The sequence below is a fragment of the Phacochoerus africanus genome, chromosome 15 (genome assembly GCF_016906955.1).
Source record: "Phacochoerus africanus isolate WHEZ1 chromosome 15, ROS_Pafr_v1, whole genome shotgun sequence".
Classification (NCBI taxonomy): domain Eukaryota; kingdom Metazoa; phylum Chordata; class Mammalia; order Artiodactyla; family Suidae; genus Phacochoerus; species Phacochoerus africanus.
Window position 1 is genome coordinate 66,290,435 of NC_062558.1, and position 23,067 is coordinate 66,313,501.

At 39.5% G+C, this 23,067-nt stretch overlaps 1 protein-coding gene across 1 annotated transcript in view; it reads left to right on the forward strand.

Annotated features, from left to right (window-relative positions):
- The window catches only part of ARID5B (AT-rich interaction domain 5B), a 190,357-nt gene that overhangs the window by 31,876 nt on the left and 135,414 nt on the right, over positions 1–23,067 (forward strand). The window contains exon 3 of the mRNA XM_047760258.1: positions 1,172–1,397. Within this exon, the coding sequence (XP_047616214.1) occupies positions 1,172–1,397 (226 nt within the window). The remainder of the gene's footprint in view (positions 1–1,171; positions 1,398–23,067) is intronic.

The window sequence follows — 23,067 nt, forward strand, 5'->3', positions numbered from 1 at the left end:
TGTGTGTGTGTAGGTGGGAGAGAAGGAGGAAAGAGTCATGTTTAACAGCAAAATTAGCCAGAATCACTTGTGAATTCCTTTTGTTTAATAGCTCAGAGACATCTTCCTGTTGTTGTTTGTCAAAAATATTTCTAAGTTTTTGTAAGCCTAGGGGTTTTCACAGCTAAGCTTTCTTTAGAAATGTGAAGTAAAAGAAATGAAAGAAGTCAGTTCAAGTTGAATGTCAAATGCTTCAAATAATTTCACTTAAAACCCAGTGAGATGATCTTCTTAAGCCCTTTCCAAAGAATCTTGGGGGTAAGAGAGGCCCTCATTTGCGCCATGTCTGGATATCTATTAAAGATCTTGCTGAATTAATTCTGAGTCAGAAAAGTTGGTTGTTTCCTGGAAGCAATTATAGATGCTTAAAATTCAAATTTATGATCCATAAAAGAAACTTGTTTCAACGACTTTTCTTAAATTCAAAGCCTTTCTCCTCACTCGCCCTCTCGCCTCTTACCCCATATGTATTAAAAGAAAAAAATCAGTTCATTTCTCAACTTAAAAAGTTTTTAAGAAACATGAGAATGTGTAAGTTTCTTTCAGTGGGAAGCACATAACATTTATGAAGTATTTCTTTTGGGATTACATCACAGTTTTATTTAATTTTAGGACAAAAGTTAAATTCAATATTTGTGTATAAGCCAAGGGAAAATGTACCATAAACATAGGAATTTTGGGGTGAGTCAGAGTTCCAAGAATCCCAGATTTACTTAGACCAATTTATATAGAGACAGGCTAACCATTAGTCATCTAGTTCCCACTTTTTTTCCTTTTGTAATTAATTGCACCTAAAAATGAGCTTTCACCCAAAGGGGTCAGATAGAGAGAGTAAGCTTTGGCACCTAGTATTAAAAATGGCTACTGGAATTACTGCCCAATTTTTGGACACTTTCTAATCACCTAATGAATATATCCTATGAACTATTCCTCAACTAGACAACAAGCAGGGAGAAAACTATTGAAATGAAATGAGTTCCTGAAGGTTCTCTGTCACTGAAAAACACATCGTTTGCATCAGGTTTAGCTCCTCAAAGGGTATTTCAGAGGGGCTTGGTTGAAAATGTATCTGTGTCTTTGACTTCAGAAGCACAAATAATGTTTCTTATTCTTCCCCAACTGCCTCTTATAGGATGAAGTCATTGCTGTTTCCGAAAAGGTGATTGTGAAGCTTGAAGACCTGGTCAAGTGGGTGCATTCTGATTTCTCCAAGTGGAGATGTGGCCTCCAGGCAGAGTCAGTGAAAACAGAGTCCTTGGGAAGGAATGGGCAGAAGGAAGCCCTGCTGAAGTACCGGCAGTCAACCCTAAACAGTGGACTCAACTTCAAAGACGTTCTCAAGGAAAAGGCTGACCTTGGTAATTATCATGAGTACTTCTGAATTTGCTGTGTGGGTGTATACAGTAACCTACTTCTTTATTGTAGGTTTTTCTGGAAACTCTAACATTATATATATTATATAATTTATTTTGCAAAATATTATTCTATATAATTCATTTTATTTTTATTATTTATATATACATACATATATACATATATGTATGTGTATGTATTATGGGTGTATACATATATGTGTATATATATGTATGTGTGTGTGTGTGTGTGTGTGTATAATTTGTTTAACCTCAAAGGGACCTGGGAAGATGGACAGATGACTGGGTGTGCAAAGGTGGATATTACCTGTTGGATCACAGGACCTTCTATGTGTGGGCCCTGTGCTGGAAACTGGGTGACAGAACACATGGCCGTCAGCAGCTTCAGTTGCTGTCAAGGCATAAGACTTTTTTAATTGAGGCACCTAAAATTGAATTCATAGAGAGTTTAAATATTTGTTCTAAGTGGATAATATGACATGTGTTAACACCGTGTCAGAATTTCACGTTTCGTGTCACATTGGGAGGAAAGCAAAGTGAGGAAGAGAGATGAGTTAATTAGTGTGGAACAGGAGAGCAGGTCAAAGCAGGGGAACCAAGGGCAAGCAGCTCATGGCATAGGTTCCCCGAGTTCCAGCATTTAGTGGTCACTTTCAACTATATGTTGTTGTCTTTCCTTCCTTGCCCTCTTCCGCTCTAGGTTTAGGATGTGGCATAGTTAGTCTGTGGAGTGTTTGAATCCTGACTCTGTAGCTTGTTGAGCTGTGTCGCCTTGGGCAAGTAAATTAACTTTCAAGCCTCAGTTTCCCCATCTGAAAAATCTGGAAACTTTTTAGGGTCTCTGGGAGATGAAAGATACAGAGGGTCTGGCACAGTGATTGGTGTATAAATATTGGTGAATGGAGAAGGGATCCATAATTAATTTGATTGCTTTTTCTTAACACACTCTTCTCCAATGACTTTTTTGTGTTCTTTCCTAATTTTTTTCCCCGTTTGTGTCTCCTCGTGGCCTTCACTGACTACTTTCCTAGCATTGCTCAAGACCAAAGTTGTTGACCTCTGATTTAGACGAGTTATTTCCTCTTTAGGCAAAGAGGAACTTCACTTTTAACATATTAAGGCATCTTTTTCTTTCATTCTAGCACAATGGTGATTTTCATAGCCCTATTTTATGCCGAATGTGAGAACTTCCTGTTTTTTTCAACCTAGATTTTAACTACTACAACAAACCTACACTATTTTAATTGGCATAAAGAGACTGGATAACACCTGTAACTGACTTGTCTTTCATGTGATTCAGGTTTGTGATGAGCTGTGCTGTGTTTTGGGAATAGCATTCATATTTTCTTGGAGTCTGAGCTTAATAATCAGCAGTTTCTTGGCACCTTTTGGTAGATGTCAGACGGTAATATTTTGGACATAGTGGCCTGATTGTCATGTGCACATTTAGAGAAAATTATTAATCTAGTGATTTTCATTTTAAAACCAAAGAATTTTTTGGACTTATCTTCCTATTTGGCTGTTACACCCCCAATTTTGTGAATAAACAATGACTAGCCTTCTGACATATGGTCATGCTGAATAATATAGCTGTTGTGTTACTTGCCTTATATATGATCTAAGTTGTATTGCTATTGTCTTATGTTTTCCTTAACATAAAACCTTTCTTTTGTTTGATTTTTTTTTGTTATGAAATATACTGTTACTAATAAAAAACTAAACAGGAAACCCACAGGGGACAAAAGGATGTGTAGATGGTTAAGCTTGATGTCACTCATATAAACAAGATTATTTATAGCAGAGTTGTTTTGTGTTTAACATTGATAGTTTATTAATGAATGAAAAGAAACCCAATTTCTTAATTTTATCAAAAGATTTAGAGGTTTTGGAGTTCCCATTGTGGTGCAGCAGAAACAAATCCGACTAGTAACCCTGAGTTTGTGGGTTCGATCCCTGGCCTTGCTCAGTGGGTTAAGTGGCAGTGCTGTGAGCTGTGGTGTAGGTTGCAGACAGAGCTCGGACCCAGCATTGCTGTGGCTGTGGTGTAGGCCAGCAACTATAGCTCCCATTTGACCCCTAGCCTGGAAATTCCATATGCTGTGGGTGTGGCCCTAAAAAAAGCAAAAAAAAAAAAAAATTAGAGATTTTGATCTTGCTGAATTCTAAAAATGTTCATTATCTAACTTTTCAGTGATTGATTCCAGAAGCAATTTGTTTATACTGAATATTCAAAGTACTTGGTGGTTTTTAAACCTAGTTGTTCATTAGACTGACTTATATTTTTAAAATAATTCTGATTGCTGAGTCCAGATTCTTCATTAGAAGGATTGAGGCAAGGCCAAGGAATGTGTACTGATAACTAGGTGATTCTGATTTTTTTTTTTTTTTTCGGTCTTATTTGGGAGACAGCTCTGCTATTACTTTAATGCAGAGGAAGGGAAAATAAGCAACAGGGGATTTGACTGACTGGGAAGCTCTCTGGCGAACAAGAAACACCATGTATTTTTTCCTTTCTTTCTTTTTTTAATGTAATATACACCTTTAAGGATAGAATTTGGGACCTTGAAATTCTACTCAGTTGGTATGAACTGTGGGGAATTTGAGACAAATAGCTTTTGTAATTGGAATGCACACTGTGTTGTAATAATGTGGAAAGAGAAACAAAAACTTGCTTTAATGTTATGAGTTTCCAGTATCTGCTTGATCTAAGGTTTACAGATCTACATTGTGATACTTTATGTTGGGGAGATAGGGGGTGCCATTTGCTGTATGCGTTCCTGTCCCAGCAACTTTCTCTTCAACCCCTTCCTTTCTCTGTCTGCAACATCAAAATATTTGTTGTCTGTACTTTTCTTTCTACACAGTGGTTTTGTTATCTCCCTTTCTCTTGGCCACACTGAAACCACTTCCAATACCACATTGCTAATGGAAGTTCACACACTTATTAGGTTTTTCCTTCTGTAGAACCCTTCCAACTCCTCATTGTTCTTACCAAAGAAAGAAGATGAACTCTGAGATTACCTGAGCCTCCTCCCCACCCCCCGCCCCCTGGCTCCTTTTTTTCCTAGTGGAAGAAAGCAAAGGATGGAAAGATCTCACCTTTTGGGAATAAAGTAAAACTCCAATATGTTATTTTTTTTTAACTGAATGATTTCATCACGTTTTAAAACATCAATAATAACAAAATCATTAGGTTGACTCTGAAAGATGGGATTTTACCATATAGAAGTGCATGAAAGAACTCCTCTTGCTCAATGTTTAGGTAGAATAAGTTCCCTTTAATCCTAGTTTGTGTCACTTCCTGTCTCTCTCTGAAGAGTAAAGAAAACAAGCATGTTCTCACAAATGTGGGTCTGCCAACAAATTAATACTCCACAAAGAGAAACTCTGCCCCAAATGGCAGCTTCCAATAACTGCTCTGACTCAAATCACAACTCTTTCATTTTTTTTTTATCCCTTTTCAAGGATATTTGCAGATGTCATGTTTGTTTTTTAAAAAATCTATAGTGTTTTAATTTAAGAACTTAAATGGTGACTGAAACTACAGATCTGGATAGTGGAGAAACTAATAATCTTTAAAAACACTTCTGAGGTGTGTGAGAATCCATTCGTCCCCTTCTCTCCTCTTTGTTCTTTTCAAAGAAAGAAAGTTCAGTAGGAAACCAATTCAGATTGGAACTTGACTCAGTGAGATGTTTTACCTTTTTTTTTTTTTTCAGACAGTTTCATACTGAAGTTTATAGAAGAGAAAGAAAGAAACAATAACTATTTTAAAATAGAAGGGTTAAGGAATGTATTATTCATAAGCATAACGAACACAGGAACCTGTTTTTCCAGAAGAATCAGGTTGATTAAATCATTCACTACACAAGCCTCTAGTTATTTATTTTTGTCTTTAGAATTACAGTACTTAGCTTTTGTAATAAAGTGGACTCGATACCCATATTTGGTATGGCAGTTGGAACTAGTCAGATGAAGAATTATTTCATTTTACAAAATTTTTAGCAACGAAGGAATATAAACACTATCAGTTAAACATAGCAAACTTGCATTTTTTTATTCCTTGGGCTATAGTTTGAAAAAAAAATCAAATTATTTTATGTAACACTGCTTCTTACAGAGTTCCTTTAAGTGAAGTATGAAAGCTGCAGTGTAAGCTTTATTGGCCTATAAATATGTCGTTATAGTTGGACTACATTTATATGCTTTGGATTGTTGTTTAAGCCAAGAAAATATGTCTCTACAGGTTGACTTTTTATTGAAACCCTTTGAGGCATACAACAGAATGTATTTTAGGCCAAGGTTATTAAAACAGCATTTTCATTTTTTTGCAGCAGACGCACTGTCAATTATGCCGCCACAAACTGTGGATGGGCAGTATTAATGGTTTCATCTCCAAATGTGTCTCTAGAAAAAGACAGACAAGATAGAGGCATCTGAGCTGAAACCAAGAAAAGAGACCAAGAAGTGTGGGTGTGGGTATGGCTGAGTTTAATGATGGGGCTTCCCTCAGTTCAATTTCTGTTTCTAAAGTCCCATCAAATTGAGAAAGAGTGGCTTCGCCTGTCCCTTCTGTTGCTGGGACTTTTACTGTACTTTGGGGAATAAACATGGCAGTGTCGACAGAGCAGTGGATGGGAGGTCAGAAGAAGCTCGGCTCTACTTGGCCTGTAGATCTGCCTCTCACTGGAGAAGTCACTGTATGTTTATACCTTCAGGTTCCTCATGTGTGAAATGGGTAATAACTTGCTCTATCTCACTGGGTTTTTGAGACAATGCACTAAGAAACAAATCAACATCTTTGGAAGCCATTTGTGATACTGAAGTCTCAGATGGTATTATCAGAAGGAGGTTCTATGTCCTAGGAAGCTAGGCAGTGCAATATTAGATAATTTGTCCTTAGGAACTTCCCTAATCACATGTTATAGTAATTTGGGGCAGAGGTTACTTTCATTACTATCTGCCTCAATAGAAAAGTATTATTAAAATCCTTCAGGTTCTTTTATTTATATATAAAATATATTTATATATGTGTGTGTGCATATATATATTTTATATATAATATTTTATATATAGACATGTATATGGAGAGAGAATATAAATATTTGAGATATATTTTTAGAGAGAGATATATATTTATATTTTATATTATGTAACATTTCTCCTCTTGAAAATTCTGTCACAATAAACTGGGCCACAAGTAGCCAGTAGTATAAATGACTTTTTCTAGTACTTTTAGTTAGAAATTGAGTGTACTCATTGTTTGAACATTCTAAAGGTCTTGTATTTCAAATGGTTATTTCAGATTACTTCTGAGTTTGATATGTCAAGCTGCTTCCTGGAATGTGGGTACAGGAAGGATTCTTGCTTTGTGTTGAAGAAGAGAGTATAAATGTCTCTAATAAGAAGCATGCTCAGGTGCTGACAGTTTGTCAGAATAAGTATTTTTCACCCGAGACACCTAATGAACATCTTAGGATTGAAGACACGCTTCTTACTAAGACAATCCTTTCCTCTTCCCTTCCTTCCTGGATATAAATTTTGTATGTATGTTTAACAGTCTTGTGGGTGTGTTTGTTGTTTATATTTTAACTTCCATGGCCAAGCTACCTATACTATTTTTTACCTTAGGATAGAAACTTTTCAATTTCTTGGATAATAGATTGTTGAATTATTCTATCCATGGAAGTCAAGAGGAATCTCTTCAGAAGGGCCTCTTCACTGAAACAAATCTGGCTTTTATAGTATCCATGAGTTCAAAACAGAAACCAATTATATTTGAGGCTTATCAAAAATTTGTAAAGATAATTTTCAAAGGATTTTCTCACAAGGTCCCCTGACAGTCTTATTGTGTGAACCATGCATTCTTCAAAAAAAAAATCTAATTCTAGCACAGAACTCTGGAGAAGCCTACTGTCCAAGGGCCCACATGCCTTCTTCAAGAGGCGGCTTCATTTCATTTTAAAGCAATAGGCCAAGGAACCTTTGTCAGGAGCAAGTTAACACTTCCAAGAGTCTGTATCCTAGACCTTCAAAGCTTTGAAACAACTTAGTGACAAGCTTTTTTCTAAGGACCTGGGAACACATCGGGGAGGTTACTACCTTTCATTTCACTGTTAAAATTCAGCTTGGCTGTATAATCAGAGTTGAGCATTGTCCTTGAATAATGGTAGAATGAGCATGTGAAAAGTCTCTTGAATAAATAACAATCATACATGTTGTCTTCACTCGGCCATCACAGCTTTACCTGCTGGAAGGGAAAGCTGTTAAATCTAACCATGTGTGAGCCAGTCAATTGATGTTGCTGTTGAGATATTCATATTGCCCTCACTCGTTAAGCCCCCTTACAAGTTAAGACCCTTCTATTTGGAATTTCTAGTGACTCCCAGATCTTTGAGTGTGTCCTAGAGTGATGAATGCTTTTTAGAATGCCAGATTCATATCTTTTGATAGTGGACTGAAGGTGGAGAGTCAACTGAATAAACTGAAGACAATGGTATAGAATGTAAGACTTTATCTTTACCTTTAGAGTTGGAGATATTGGGACAGAACTAGGGGGAGAAGAGTGAAATTGGAACTTGCTTGCTATTTTTAGGATTCAGGTTACCAGTACTCACCTCTTAGATATAATGTAGGAACAATGGAAGTAACTCGTACTTTTTTGGAGCTCTTCACAGAACTGCCGGGCTGGGCATTGGTATAGTTGGTATTTCCTCTCCCCTTTCCTTGAAATAGTCCTTAATCCTCTCTTTATTTGGCTAACCAATCCCAATTTTTTTAGTTTTTCACTAGGATGTGGTTTCAAGATCCCTCCCCATCCTGGTCACTCCCCTCAGGAAACACTTCGGTTGTTATTTTACACCTGCTTATTACCCATTTATGTTGTAAGGACTCACCTTTGCTAAGAACCCTAGAGCTTGGCTAGAAGTGGCTTCCAGTGGAAGGGAGCCATGTAAGGGAGCCACAGCACATCCCGTGGCAACCTCCAGGTAAGACACAACACAGCCAAGACCGTTAGAATTTCTTCCCTAATGCTGGATGACTTTTCTACTCCTCAGGGCAAAAAGGAGGGAAAAGGTGATTCCACCACTATACCCCCTGAAATTGTTACCTCTTTAAAAAAAAAAATAGTGTTAAATGTAGACTCTTATCTAATGAACATCATTGTCAACTAAGATGGCAGGAGCTATTGTGGCTCACTGTCATGGTTTTGCCTTTCAAGCTTCTGTAGTTCCTAGAGTTGTTTATTGTAGTATTTAGGGTAGGACTTGCTCAAATCGGTTTTTTGCCTCAGTAAAGATCCACAGTTAGATACCACTTGGTGTCCAGCTTTGTTTAAGCCCTTCTAGTCAAATAAGATAAAGACCAAGGAATCTTCCCTAAATTATCATTTGTGTTGGTTTAGTTCACTAGTATCCTCCTGGACTTCTAGCTCTTCTTGCTTTTTTTTTTTTCTTCCATTTTCTGTTTTCTGGTGTTTTGTCTTGATCAGGTACTCTATCGCCATGTCTGTGATGAAAAGACCATGATGCAGAAGGCAACCAACCCATACTTTTGTTTCAAGCTTCGTTAATGAGAAACGTTCGTGTCACACTGAAAGATGGGTGGTGGTCACCATCTGATGGAAAGGTTACCAAAGATGCAAGAAATTCAGTTGTGGTTTGAGTCCCTTGCTATATATATGTCACCTTTTGTTTCTGGTTATGTACCTGGAGTCTCTGGGAAAAATCTTTCAGGCAGCCATGGCTTCTTGAAAGCTTGTAAATTTCTGGTACTATAGTTATATTGGCACACTTGGAATGATACTTCTGTTTGCATTTGGTGATAGGAGCCTATCGTGAAGGGGAACAAACCTGATTGGTCCACATGGTCTGTTAAATATCCTTGAAAAGTGCAACATTGACTCAGGGCCTCAAATGTGCTTTAAAAATGAAGTTTGGTTCAGTAGTTCCCATTCCAGTCAGAGTGGAAAATGCTTCTCTCCTTTTATTGTAAATCTAAAATATTTTTGTTTGTTCTTCATCTCTCTTTAGCCACTGCACAATTACTGGCTGTAGGCCATGATTAAAGCTGTTATCATGATCGCATCACCTTGGAACCCAAAAGCACATATGCCCAACATGTGCATTGATGTGGCTTTTCCAGAGGGTTTTGTGAGCAGGTATTTGATTTGGGCATTTCGGCTTAATTCTCTTGAGAATTGGTGCTGAGCCTTCCAAACAGCTCATTGGTCTTTTAGAGTACTTTTAAGTGTGAGGTTTTATTGCAAAACAGTAATTTTCCTAAATGTCAAAGATCCACTCTTCTCCTCTCCTCTAACATTATGTGTTTAAGTCTGTAGTTTGTACAGGTCATTGCCGAGGAAAGCTGAGGTTTGGACTTTTACCTCATTTTAATAAATATATTTATTTAAGACAGATTGGAATAATAGTGGGTTTTCAGATGCTTTACAAAGTTCTTCATGCACAGTAGGGGCTGAGCAAACAGTGCTGTCGATTTGGGGTTTTCCTGGTTGCCTCGCCCTGCGTGTTTTCAGCTAGTTTGCTGGGATGCAGTGGCCTTGCTTTATTCTTCCTAAAATCCCAGAGACGTGCCTGGCCTCGAACTCTCTTCCTTTGGGCCTCTTTATTTGGTTTTTAATTTTTGAATCATTGCTAACATATTATACTTCTGACCCTTTTAAAATATTGGCTTTTGGCCTGTAGCCCCTATTTCTTCAATAAACTCATGCTTACTGGATGAAACGCAAATGTTGTAGGCAAGCATCCAGTGAATTGTTTGGTCCCAGCCTCCAGTTTATTATTATTATTATTTAAGAACTTTAATTGTTATTTTTCTTTCTTTCTTTTCTTTTTTGGCTGCCCTGCAGCATAGGATGTTCCCGGGGTAGGATCAGATCCAAGCTGCAGTTGCGGCTTACACCGCAGCTGTGGCAGCTTGGCAGCTTTAACCCACTGTGCCGGGCTGAGGATCGAACCTGCGCCCTGGTGCTGCAGCGATGCAGCCAATCCCATTGTGCCACAGAGGGAACGCCTTTCTGGTGTTGCTTTTCTTATTGCCAGTTTTATCCATGTTCGTTTTAGAAAATGCAGGCAATACAAACAAAACACAGGAAAATATATTGCTTATTTTCCTCCCGCCCAGAAGTGACTGCTGTTAGCATTTTTAACATCAATATTCCAATACATGTGAAGGTGTATATAGGTATGAATTCATATGCATACTCTTTTTCGCCGTAAAAATAAAATCTGTCCCCCCGGCCATTTAAGTGCGTCCAAGTGTATTATGACGGGGCCTCCATATGGGAAAGTCTTCTGTGGTTTCTTTTCGCCTACATAATGTTTCATTAGAGAGGTGTTTCTATTTGGACATTCTAGCTGCTTCTGTTTTCCCACAGACTCTGTGAAGTTCTTGTAACTCTGCACACATCCATGACTATTTCCTCATATATCGGTAAAGGCGGAATTGCCAGCTCAAAGGGCACGCAGAATGTTGAGACCCGACCGCCTGTCTCTCAACCTTATCTCCTATCTCTTATGTAAACCTTTCGCTTTAGCCTAACTTGTCTAACTGCTTGGTCTTTTCTCTCTTTAAGCACACGCATCTACTCCCCTGCCCCCAACCCCCCCAGTAAGGTCCGCATGGCTCTTGTCTTTACTCATTCTTGGAATGCCCCCTGCCAGGACTCTTACCTGTAGGAATTCTCTCTTCTTGCAGATTGAGTTTAAGCCCCCGGAGCTCTTGTTTGGCATCCAGCTCAAAGGATTTTCCCTGGTTATGGAGCTCTTATCACACGTCATATCTCCCCCACCTCATTGAGCACCTTACTCTATAACTAGCAATATAATGCAGTATCTTTTTTTTTATGTATTTGTCTTATCTCCCCAGTAACAGTCTTAACTCTCTCCTGTAGGCATTCTAACTTCAAAGCCATATCTGGTAGCTTAAGTAAACATGCAACTTTTATGATCAGCCTCCTCTGAATCTCTGGAGGGCTCTGCCTCTGAGTAGGTAGGACACCTCCGTGGATTCAGTGGTTGACCGCATTCTCTTCCAGCACTTCCTAGGGTACCTTCTAGAGGAGGGGCGCTCTCACTGGGACCAGGCAGGAGAAGCAACATAAAGTCAGCCTTCTATATCCGAGGGCTCCACGTCCGTGGATTCAACCAACCTTGGATTGAAAAATCAGAAAAGAAAAGAAACAAAATTCCAGAAAGTTCCAAAAAGCAAAATTTGAATTTGCCACATTCTGGCAACTATTGACTTAGCCTTTACATTGTGTTCGGTATTACATGTAGAGATGATCTAAAGTACAGTTGACCCTTAAGCCGCGTGGGCGTTAGGGCACCAACCCTCTGTGTAGTTGAAAATCTACGTATGACTTAGAGTCTGTGGTTTCTCTGTTTTCCCAGTTCCTCACGTCCCCGGATCCAGCCAACCTTGGATCATGTAGTACTGTAATATTTACTATGGAAAAAAATTCCTATATAAGTGGACCCATGCAGTTCTGACCCATGTTGTTCCAGGATCCACGGTATCTGGGAGGATGTTTGTAGGTTTTTGCAGACACTACCTGATTTTACATAAGGGACTGGAGCATTCCTGGATTTTGGTATCCTGAGGATGGGGGGTCCTGGAACTAACCCCCCGTGGATACTGAGGGACGACTGTACTTGCAGTATTTGTTTTCTAACTATTTGGGGCTTAATTTGTAGTCAGCTGTCTAAAGACTCATTCTGGGAAACTTCCTTAAAGAGCTTTTGAAGGTGCTCAAAGCCAGTTTGCTAACCTAGGGATTTGGGGTGGTGGTGTAGGCATTTGTTGTGTGTGGACATTTTACATATTAATACTGGCACTTATTAATTCTTCTTTTCCTCAAGGGAACCTTCTTCATGTTGCAGGATTATAGCAGTGACAGAAATGAGCAGGGAAATAAACATTTCCAGACTGCACTTGCTCTGCCTTACTTTTTTATTATCAGCTTGTTTGTAATCTGTCTCTTTTTTTAGGTGACAGGTTATTAAGGAGATGGTTTTAGCAAGACATCTACTACTTCTTATTCTAGGCAACTGGACTGTTTTAATCCTCACCTCCCTTAAAATGGTTACTTGCTAATCATGATGGAAGATATTCCCCACCTTCTTCCAACCACTCATTCTACTTCTTTGGTTCACAAAGAAAGTATTCTATTAGGCTCTACAAAAACAATGCTTCGTGCCCAGCCTATTCACTCAATAAGAAATAAAACATTGTTTTCATAGCAGTGCTGATAATAAGGCAGATTTCAAAGCATGATGAAACGTATACTTTTCGAGCAGAGAAAAACCTATAGTTACCTGGCTAATTACCCATCACGTGATGGCTGTGTGTAAATATAGGCTTTCACATGTGCAGCTTCTGTGTGGGTTTCTTTCTTTTTTTTTTTTTTATTGAGAATGCTCATTTACTTCCCATTGTTTTGTATTAATGTTTTCAATCAAAGATTTAGAAGAATGAGCAAACATAGAAGCTACCATTTTAGGGTGGCTTCTTTTTGACCCCTGTACTAATAAACTTTTGTGGCATGGACTTTAAAAATCAGACAGATCTGAATTTAAACTCTTGCTCCGCAAGCTGGATGACCTTAAAATTTTTAATTCCACTTTGATTGTTTATCTGTAAAGGAGAGTTAATACCTGTCTCAGGGGACTGGGGAAGATTAGATTAGATCACCTATGGGGGAACATTGAGTCAAGACCATTAGTTTTATTTCCCCTTTCCTTTGGAAAAGTAAACTTTACAAAATGCTATTTTCTTCCCCCTAGAAAGTAAAGTGGATAATTGCAGCCTAAATATAGTAACATGAACCAACATGCATTGACTTCTACTCATATTTCATTAATCAAAAAAGTGATTAATTCCATGGTCATGTCTTATTTCACAGAGGTGAGGATATATAATCTTGGAAGGAGAGGGAAATTGGATGTTGGGTGAACATTTGTAATACCTCACACATGCCTTTCGGATAATGAAAAATCTCACACAATAAAATCTCGGTTGATAATCTTGTTATGAAATTTTAGTTATGACATCTTCCCTGCACTTACTACTTCTTAAATGTCCTCTGCAGAAATCTTGATTTGTTGACTTTTTAAATATTTTCAGTGATTGAGGAAACACATTACTTTGCGGTTCCCCAATCCCACCTTTGAATCTCTGGGTTAGAAATTCTTACTTTCGATGAATTAAATTTGAAATGCATGGTTCATAGTACAAACAATCGTATTCATGATGTACTGTTGATACTAGTTCTATTCTTGTAACAGCAGAGAGCACATCAAATATCTGTTGTTCTAGATAGCATTTCAAATATTTGAAAATAACTGCCCCCACCCCCAATTTTCCATTCTCCAGGTCAAACACCAACAGCCTCAATCCACATTCTTCATATAGCATAACTTCTAGTTCTTCCACCTTTCTCATAGCCCTTATCTAAAGAAATCCAGGTTGTCTCTGTCTCGTGTGTAACTCTGTCTTCTATTTAAAGAAAAAGCAAAACTTCAATCTGTTTTTCCCTTTTAGTTTTACTTTTTATACAAAAAAAAAAAAAACCTTTCAGAAGTAAATGCCCATTTTCACCTCCTTTCTAATTCCACTTCTCTCAGAATTAACAGACTGCTAACAATTGGCAGTTATTCCTCCAGTTATCTCCGTGTGTGTGTGTGTGTGTGTGTGTGTGTGTGTGTGTCTGTGTGTCTGTGTGTAAATTGTTTTGCTTTAAAAACAAGATCTTGGGGGAGTTCCCATCGTGGCTCAGTGGTTAATGAATCCCACTAGGAACCATGAGGTCGCGGGTTCGATCTCTGGCCCTGCTCAGTGGGTTAAGGATCTGGCAGTGCCGTGACTTGTGGTGTAGGTCACAGATGTGGCTGGGATCCAGCGTTGCTGTGGCTCTGGCATAGGCCGGCGGCTACAGCTCAGATTAGACCCCTAGCCTGGGAACCTCCATATGCCGAGGGTTCGGCGCTAGAAAAGACAAAAACAAAAACAAAAACAAGATCTTGGAATTCCCGTCATGACTCAGTGGGTTAAGAACCCAACTAGTATCCATGAGGATGCGGGTTCAGTCCCTGGCCTTGCTCAGTGGGTTAAAAGATCTGGCGTTGCCATGAGCTGTGGTATAGGTAGCAGGTGAGGCTTGGACCTCAAGTGGCTGTGGCTGTGGCTGGCAGCTATGGCTCCAATTCGACCCCTAGCCTAGAAACTTCCATATGTCTCAGGTGCAGCCCTACAAATAAGAAAAAAAAAAAAAATAAGGTCTTAATCTGTGTACATTATTCTGCAAGTTGTTTTATCAATTACTCTTAATTAGCCTAGAACTGGGCTGTCTAGTGTGGTCACCACTAACCACATACAGCTATTGGGCACTTGAAATGTGGCTACTACAACAGAGAGAGTTTTTAATTTTATGTAATTTTGATTAATTTCAGTTTAAAATGAAAAACTAAAGCAGTGTAAAATTTTTTTTTGATCAGTCAAACATAACTTTTTTTGCTCTGGTAGGACTACACCACTTGACTGTTGAATATTTAGCATGCAAGTCGGATGTGCTATAAGCATAAAATACACACCAGGTTTCAAAAACCTAGCATAAAAAAAGAATATATGTCTCATTAAAAAATTTTATATCAGTCACATGTTGAAATAATATTTTTGATATATTGAGTTAATAAAATATATTGTGATTAATTTTACCTTTTCCATTATTTTTTTAATGTGGCCTCTAGAACATTTTAAATTCTATATGGTACACATTATATTTATATTGGACAGTGCTGATTTAGAGAGATTTGGACAGCTGTGATGTTTAGCCAAAACTTTTTCTTCTAAAGTCAAGTCACTGTTGTATGTACTGAGTGCTTAAGAAGGCCAGGAACCATATTTGCCGTGGAAGGCAGATGATGGTGAAAGAGACCCAGTGTCTGCCCTCAGCAACTCATGGCATCACAGGGTGGAAGGGCACAAGTAGGTTATAAGATAGTATTTAGCAGAGTTCCCGTCGTGGCTCAGTGGTTAACGAATCCGACTAGGAACCATGAGGTTGTGGTTTCGATCCCTGGCCTCGATCAGTGGGTTAAGGATCTGGCGTTGCTGTAAGCTGTGGTGTTAACCGCAGATTCGGCTTGGATCCAGCATTGCTGTGGCTCTGGTATAGGCCAGCGGCTACAGCTCCGATGAGACCCCCTAGCCTGGGAACCTCCCTATGCCTCGGGTGTGGCCTTAGAAGAAAAAAAAAAAAAAGATAGTGTTTAGCCATTGTGCCAATGAAGGTGTGAGCAAAGTGCACTGGGAGCATGGAAGAAGGTTTGTGAGGGGGTCATGCATGTGAGCAAACTTGTAAATGCTTAAAGAGCAGGACTTATGACCACTGCTTCTTTGATAGTAGTTTCATGTATAATTGTTGAACAAATGAGGAGATTCCCTTCCCACATGAGTTGTGGTCTTTCCAGGCTCTTACTGGGCTTGAAGATGATCATGGTCATCTTTGGCTCAGATCTTCTTTTTGAAGGGTCTCCTTATCCTACTAGAAACTTGGATTTAGTGTAAAGTGGGCTTTCTGGATGGAATTCTTGTGCCTGATGTTAGCTGCTGCCCTTTCATTGTCTCCCATAAATACATGGTGGTTCATATCAAGCTTGTCTGGTTAGCAGGGAAAAAAAATACATATATATTTTTATATGTTTCTAATTGAAATCCCTAATATTTTGCCAAAGCTTTAGCACTTCCACCCAGAGAGTGTTCTGAGATGTTGAAGGGAAGGTAATTAAGCTCAAGGCTCTTTCTTGATTTGTTTGGATTTATAGTTTCATTTGTTTCATAACTACCAAGACTTTTCATGCCTACCGAAGTGTGCTCTGGTGATAAAGGCGTATCATTTGACACTCAAAATGTTAACTCTTTACCCTCTCTTTGGGTGTTCTTGGTTCAACAAGGAAATATTTTCATATCACATTCTTAGTTTGTTATTACCTACAGGTGAAGGAAAAAAATTAGTGATGTTAGATGGCAGATAATAGAACTTTTCCATGAAAATGTCAGCTTTCTGCCTGGTTATTATTCATGGTTGCAAATGGGGCTAGTGTGGTTAATAAAATTTAGTTCATATAAAACAATTTTCTTCAAAGGCAACATTGGAGTGGGTCTCACAAAATCACAGAATTTATCCTGCGCAGAGCTTTCTGGATAAATAAAACTTTTCCTGCTGATTCAGTTCTGGGGGTGAAGATAGGGATTGTGTAGAATCTATACTATAGATAGTAGGTTCAGGGTTTGACAGGAGGTTTACTGATAAGCATCAGCTTCCCCCACTTCCCCAACAACTGTGGCTGTAATTCAGATGCCTGCGTATTCTGCTGGGGAATCATCTGAGTCATGAATTCTTCATTAAGGACCGATGGATACATTTTTGTGGGGATGCTAGAACCCCCAAATCTTTATGCAGAATCCTGGATGTCAATACACATTTTCTCAGGAGCCCATTCACAGCATTCATCCATTCCAAAAGGAGTCTATGATGATCACAAGGATTAGGAAATACTTTTTAATGCCTCTCAGTTATCACTCTTCCCCAAAAGGCACCCATCAGACGATACCGCCAAGTTTCACTTACTATGTTTTCCTAGATGTCCACACAGATAGGACAGGGAGGAAGGGAAGTTGGATTGACCTGCTTTGATGATGCTTAGCTTTGGGGGGCAGTGTCAGAGATGACTTTGAGAATCTAAAGAACTCTATGGACTCCCTACTCAGGAAATGGTCACATCCACAAAGTTGGAATGACATTCGAGGACATTTACAGACCCTCCTTTTGAAATTGGCCTTTGAACTCTTTGTGTGTGTGTGTGTGGCCTTTTAGGGCCGCACCTGTGGCATAAGGAGGTTTCCAGGCCAAGGGTCTAATTGGAGCTACAGCTGCTGGCCTGTGCCACAGCCACAGAAATGTAAGACCTGAGCCACATCTGCAACCCACACCATAGCTCACAGCAACGCTAGATTCCCAACCCACTAAGCGAGGCCAAGGATCGAACCCACAATGTCATGGTTCCTAGTTGGATTCATTACCACTGCGCCACAACGGGAACTCCTGGCCTTCGAATTCTTGATTAAAAACTGCTGGTTGATTCCCTTTAAAGAGTAGGAAATTGTGCTGTGAAGAAAATGAAAATGACATATGTCCATGCACAGGGTTGGCGGGATTCCGCTTTCAGATATGAGAATTCTGCTTTCCACTCATGTGTGAAGAGGAAGAGCATGCCTCTTCTCACCTCATGTTTTTTTTTTTCTATTTTCAAATCATTAATTTTGACAGCAGAGTGGGTACTAGGTAATCCTTACTTGCTGCTGTCTGGAAAAATTGGGATGTGCTGTGTACATATTGTAGCTTTATTAGTTACTGAAAGCCCTCTGAAAACTCCTTTTGATGAAGTAGAGTGCCCTGTTGCAACGTGAATAGTTACTTCCCTGTGGCTTAATTTTTGTAAATCAGGTTTTCATAAAGTGAGGCCTCCCTCCGTTGTCTCTTGAAAGCCTTTTCGTCAGATTGACCCAGTGGCCACTTCCAGCAGCATTTGTTGATTATGTGAATTGGTCTCAAGGTCAATATTCTAAATATTTATAAAAGAATGGATTTTTGTCTTTTACTAAGGGAGTTCTTCATATTGTTGATGGGTCTGAATTTGGGTCTGTTTCTTGGGAGCATGACTTAAAGCCCAAGATGAGAAACATTCTCTTTTTATTCTGATCAAGACCCCGTCTGGCATTTGCTAGACTAAATCAAACACAGGGAGGGGAATGAGGGTCCCTCCCTCACCCCAACTTTTAAGATACTATTGGCCATGTACTCAGTGCTCAATGCATACACTAGATGAATGGATGCATGATGAGGCTTATAAATCTCATACCTAGAGGCAGCATAATGTAGTGGTAGAAGTCTGGCCGATCTAAACTTGAACCCTGAATTTTCAATTAAAAAAAGTCTGTGTAATAATTCCTACCTCACAGGGATGTTGTAGGATTTAATAACAGGTTGAATCCCGGGTCTTTTAAGACAGTTTCTACACAATAAAGCACTTGATAAATGGTGGCATGATTAAGGTCTTAGGCCTTAAATTAGGATATCCTAGACCTCAGCCATTTGTAAACCAACATCACAATTTTTGTCATACCAATAACTCCCCATTTTATTATTTAATAGTTTTTTCTTTAACTACCTTTTTTTTTAACTTAAACAACTTGAATAGGAAATTTATGTCACTACTGCAAATGGAAAACCTATATCACTTACTATAAATAACAGTGAAGGTAAATACATAGTTCTTAAAATTAAAAAAAAAAACCTGTTTATCTATGTATCACCTAAAATTGGCGTGGGTACTCCTTGTGTATACCACACTTAAGTCATTTCCTTTGAGGCTTTTCTCTTGGGCAACAGCCCAGCCTAGGTTATTGATAGCAGTGAGACCTGCTCGGGATGTGGCAAGCCTCATGTCAACAGTGGGCTGGGAAGGCTTGGAACCAGTTGCACTGAATTAACCTATAGGCTCAGAAGTATAACTGCCACACAGATGTGAAGCCTGAAAATAACCCACCAAGCACCTGCCACTTTTGTGGGTCCGTTACAGAGTTAATTAAGCACCAATAGATTAGATGCTGTGAGAACAGTAGGATGGAGACAGGAATCTTAGCTTTGAGATGCCTGGACTCACATGATTGGTTTAATACTCAGCTCCCAACTGGGGATGCGGACTTAAGACTCTTAAGGCTGGGCAGTTTCTAAACACAGATCCCAATCAGGAGAGGAAAAGGGTAATTATTACTACCAACTGGCCTAACACAGAGAGGGAGTAACCTGGCAAATCTGAGTCCTGAGTAAAACTAGTTTCTTTAGGAATTCCCTGGTGGCTCAGCGGGTTAAGGATCTGGTGTGGTCACAGCTGTAGTGTGGGTTCAGTTCCTGGCCCGGGAACTCCCACATGTCATGGGCATGGCCAAAAAAAATTTAGTTTTTTTAGAAAGTTGCCTAACCAGAGGTGATTTGCTGAAATTGAGTCATTTAGGTTACCTAGATTAGAACAACCTGTGCTAGCCCTGGGTTCAAGATGAGCAAAAGGAAATAAACCCTGCTCTGAAAGGGAGTGCACTCTAGCTACACACGAAGAAAATAAAGGCTAAGGCTCACATCTGTGTTGTTGCATAGTTGAGAAAAGCTGAAGCACCTTGAGAAACAGGCTCCTTGTCTGTAACTCCTCTCCTAATCATTTAAATGTGTCCAGCACATTTTGGGATGCTGTTAATGACCCTACAGGCATGGTGGCAGCACCTTCCATAGAGTTTGAAAAATGGTTCTGGTTATGTTTGCCAGACCATCTGATTCCAATAGTGTCATGAACACTTTCCTCAATTTGACTCTCTTACGCTGTGAAAGAAGAAGATAATTCAGCCAAACATGGTGCCATTGGCTATCAATAGCACACTTTTCTGAATACAAATATTACTAAAGGTAAATGAAGCCTTGAAAGAATAGTGCCATAAAATATCGGCCAAATGAACTCCTGAAGTTTGGGCAAGAATCAATTTTACCATCCATGAGCAGCACTGCAATTCATCGACCAGCAATATTAGTTGTCCATTTAAGTTGCCAAAAAAAAAAAAAAAGTATGGTCTTAAATGGTAACTAAGGATTACCAGGTGATAAAATACATAGCAGGGATCTGGTAATATCATAATTAACCATTAGAGAAGCTAGAGTGGTTTCTAATGTTAGGAGAACCTTGAGAAATTTTTAAAGCCATGTTCTCAGCACCACAGTTGGGTTTTTTGTTTTAATTAGGGGTGAGGGGAATAGCAGTCGGTATTAGATCAAAAAATGTGCCCCTCTTTTTCATTAGGACCAATGGGAGGATACGATCCAGAGCTAAGCCCTTGGTCTGTATAATCCATGAATCTTTTAACAGAATATCTATCTAAGGAAAAATAAAATATTCCTTCCTGTTCCCCCCCTCCCAACCCTTAGTTCCCTCATTTCTGGTTCCTTTCCTTTGCATGAATTTTGTATAAGTGAAAAAAGACAACATCGGAAAGGTCCCAGGCCTCTGAGCTCCTTGGCTGGTTTATCTCTTGTTTCAAAATCTAGAAAGGAAAGCATTCATCATTCCAGACCTGGACTTTGTTTCCCTATCTCGTTACCTGCCCTTCTCCTAATGGCGGAGACACAGAAAAAGGTACCCAGCCGCCCTGCCTCCTGGCTTTACTCACAGCCACAGGAGGGGCGGCCCATCCATGGGATGATGAAAGCGAGACTGGGTCCAGAACCACAACCTGGTGACATCATGACAGTGAATTAGTTGAAGATGCAACCTGACAGCTAATATGGGGGCCGGTGTCACAGCCAGGCAGGACTGGCCTGGCTAAGCATCTTATACTTCAATAAGGAGCAAGAGGATTCTTTGTAAAGGCTATTAGTCCCACAGAAAGTTCCAAGGGAAACGATGTGTGCCTAGGGCTGGTGGGTGTTGAGAGTTGCTTGTTGAATCCTAGCTGTACTCTTGGTTTCTGCCTGTGTATCCCACGTTCAGGAGACTCCCATCCTCCTTGACCATGGCCTTTATTGAGCTCCTTCTGTGTGCTTTGACTATAATTGTACCTGGTATGTGCAAGGCACTGGGAAAGAAATGACCTATGCAGCCAACACACCTCCACTGGCATCATTAGCAACTATCAGTTAACAGTTAACAGAGCTTATACACAGGGACAGATGCACCTGATGGGAAAAACTGGGGCCGGAATCTGCCCCAGAGTAATTTTGTTTGCACATTTCTGTGGTCCTCAAGATCCTTTTTTAGATTTGCACCTTTGTTGATTTTTGAAGGCTGGAATCAAATAGAATACAACTTGATGGATAATCAGAGTCAAGGGTGGAAATCAACTTCAGGGCTGATGTGGGCATCATGTGGGCATCAAGCAAAATAGACACACACACCTCAGGGCTGGGGCTGGAACCAGGACCCCTGGTGTAGCCAGGAATTAACGGCATAGTTGGGGGGTCGAGGGAGGTGGGAGCCGAGGCTTGGCTCACCCAGGGGAGGATCCAGGAATCTGGGGGAGGTGGTAGGGAGCACAGAAGAGACGGGTTGCGGGCAGTGGCCGTTTACTAACCTGAAAGTAAGCCTTTGGCACTTGGACCTGGTAAGGCCGTGGTGGTGCGTGCTGGCTGGGGGGCAGCGCTTCCTACAGTCCTAGTGTCCATGTGAACACAGGAGCAAGAATCTGTCTAGATTCTGTTTGTAGCTCACTGGCAGCCCACCCTACAATGCTTAACTGAATAGTGCTCTTCAAAATGCACCGACTAAAAATAGTTTCATCTGCAGTGTGAACATAGTTTCATATTTATACTAGCATCTGGCCTAAGGAATTGAATACTCCATTCTTTAAATAGCTTCACTCCAGCTCTTGAATACTCTGAGAAGAAAATCTCCAACACCTTGTTTACATAGCCATGTTTAAATGCAAACAAGCTCCCTTTTTAAAATGCGGAAGAATATTAATTTGGAAGTTAATGGGGCTTGGGCGTAGTCTTTTTTGCAGGGGGTAGAGAAGGAGGGGTTGAATGGAGAATGCGTTTAAAATACGTCCATTTAGTAAAAGATTTCTGAGACATCTACTCTTTGACTTTTCTTTTTCCTTAAATTTGATTCACAAACACGTGATTAGTATGTGTGAATATTGACCGTCACACGTGAAGCCGTTAGAAATGAAGTTCTTGGGAAGAAAAACTTAGGCTGCTGCTAATTCCCAACAATAATAGAAATATAAGCCTAGATATACTTTAACTTTTTCTACCAGTAAATGCTCTGGGGCCGGAAATGATTTGCCAGCAGGCCATGAATGTACTTTTGTTAGTCTTCGGGGGATACTAATGGTTAGTCCCCATGAAGAAAAATGTGAAAATAACACACTAAAAGGTAAACATTACGAATGGATGGCTAATGATTAGCTGTTATAGTCCAAAGGGGCAGTGTATTTTTTTTTATAGTTTTATGACCCTTACCCAGCCTTTATTGAAAGAACATTGTATATTCAGCCTTATACATCTTAAACTTACACCTCCTTTGAGCATCCTTCTTTAAAGATCACAGAAAATATTCTCCAAATTCATTTAGACTCTGTGAGAGGAGGAGGATTTTAAATGTATCCTGGTTTTAATATTATATTAAAAAGGGGGAACGCAATTACTTTTTAAAAAAATCCAGTTTCTGAAGTCACGGTGTAGGATATAATAATAAATTTTCACTCTCCCCCCACCCTACCCATCTGAAAATTAAGTAAGGGCAGTACCATTGTTCTGTTAGGGAGGTGAGTTAGTATTTAGCATGCTATTGCTACAGTCAAATCAAGATAGACCCCTGTTCAGAGTGAACCGCTTTTGTGACCATAATGCAGTTCAGAAAAGTAAAATTGTTAACAGGTTGCTTCCCCCTCCCCCATATGAAAAAAAAAAAAAAAGGCTTTTTTTTTTTTTTTTGAGTCCCCAGGGGCTCTAGTTTTACAACTTAGATTAACTACTTTAGTAAATACAAGAATGTCAGTAGAACATTGCCCACTAAAATGTTAACATGTG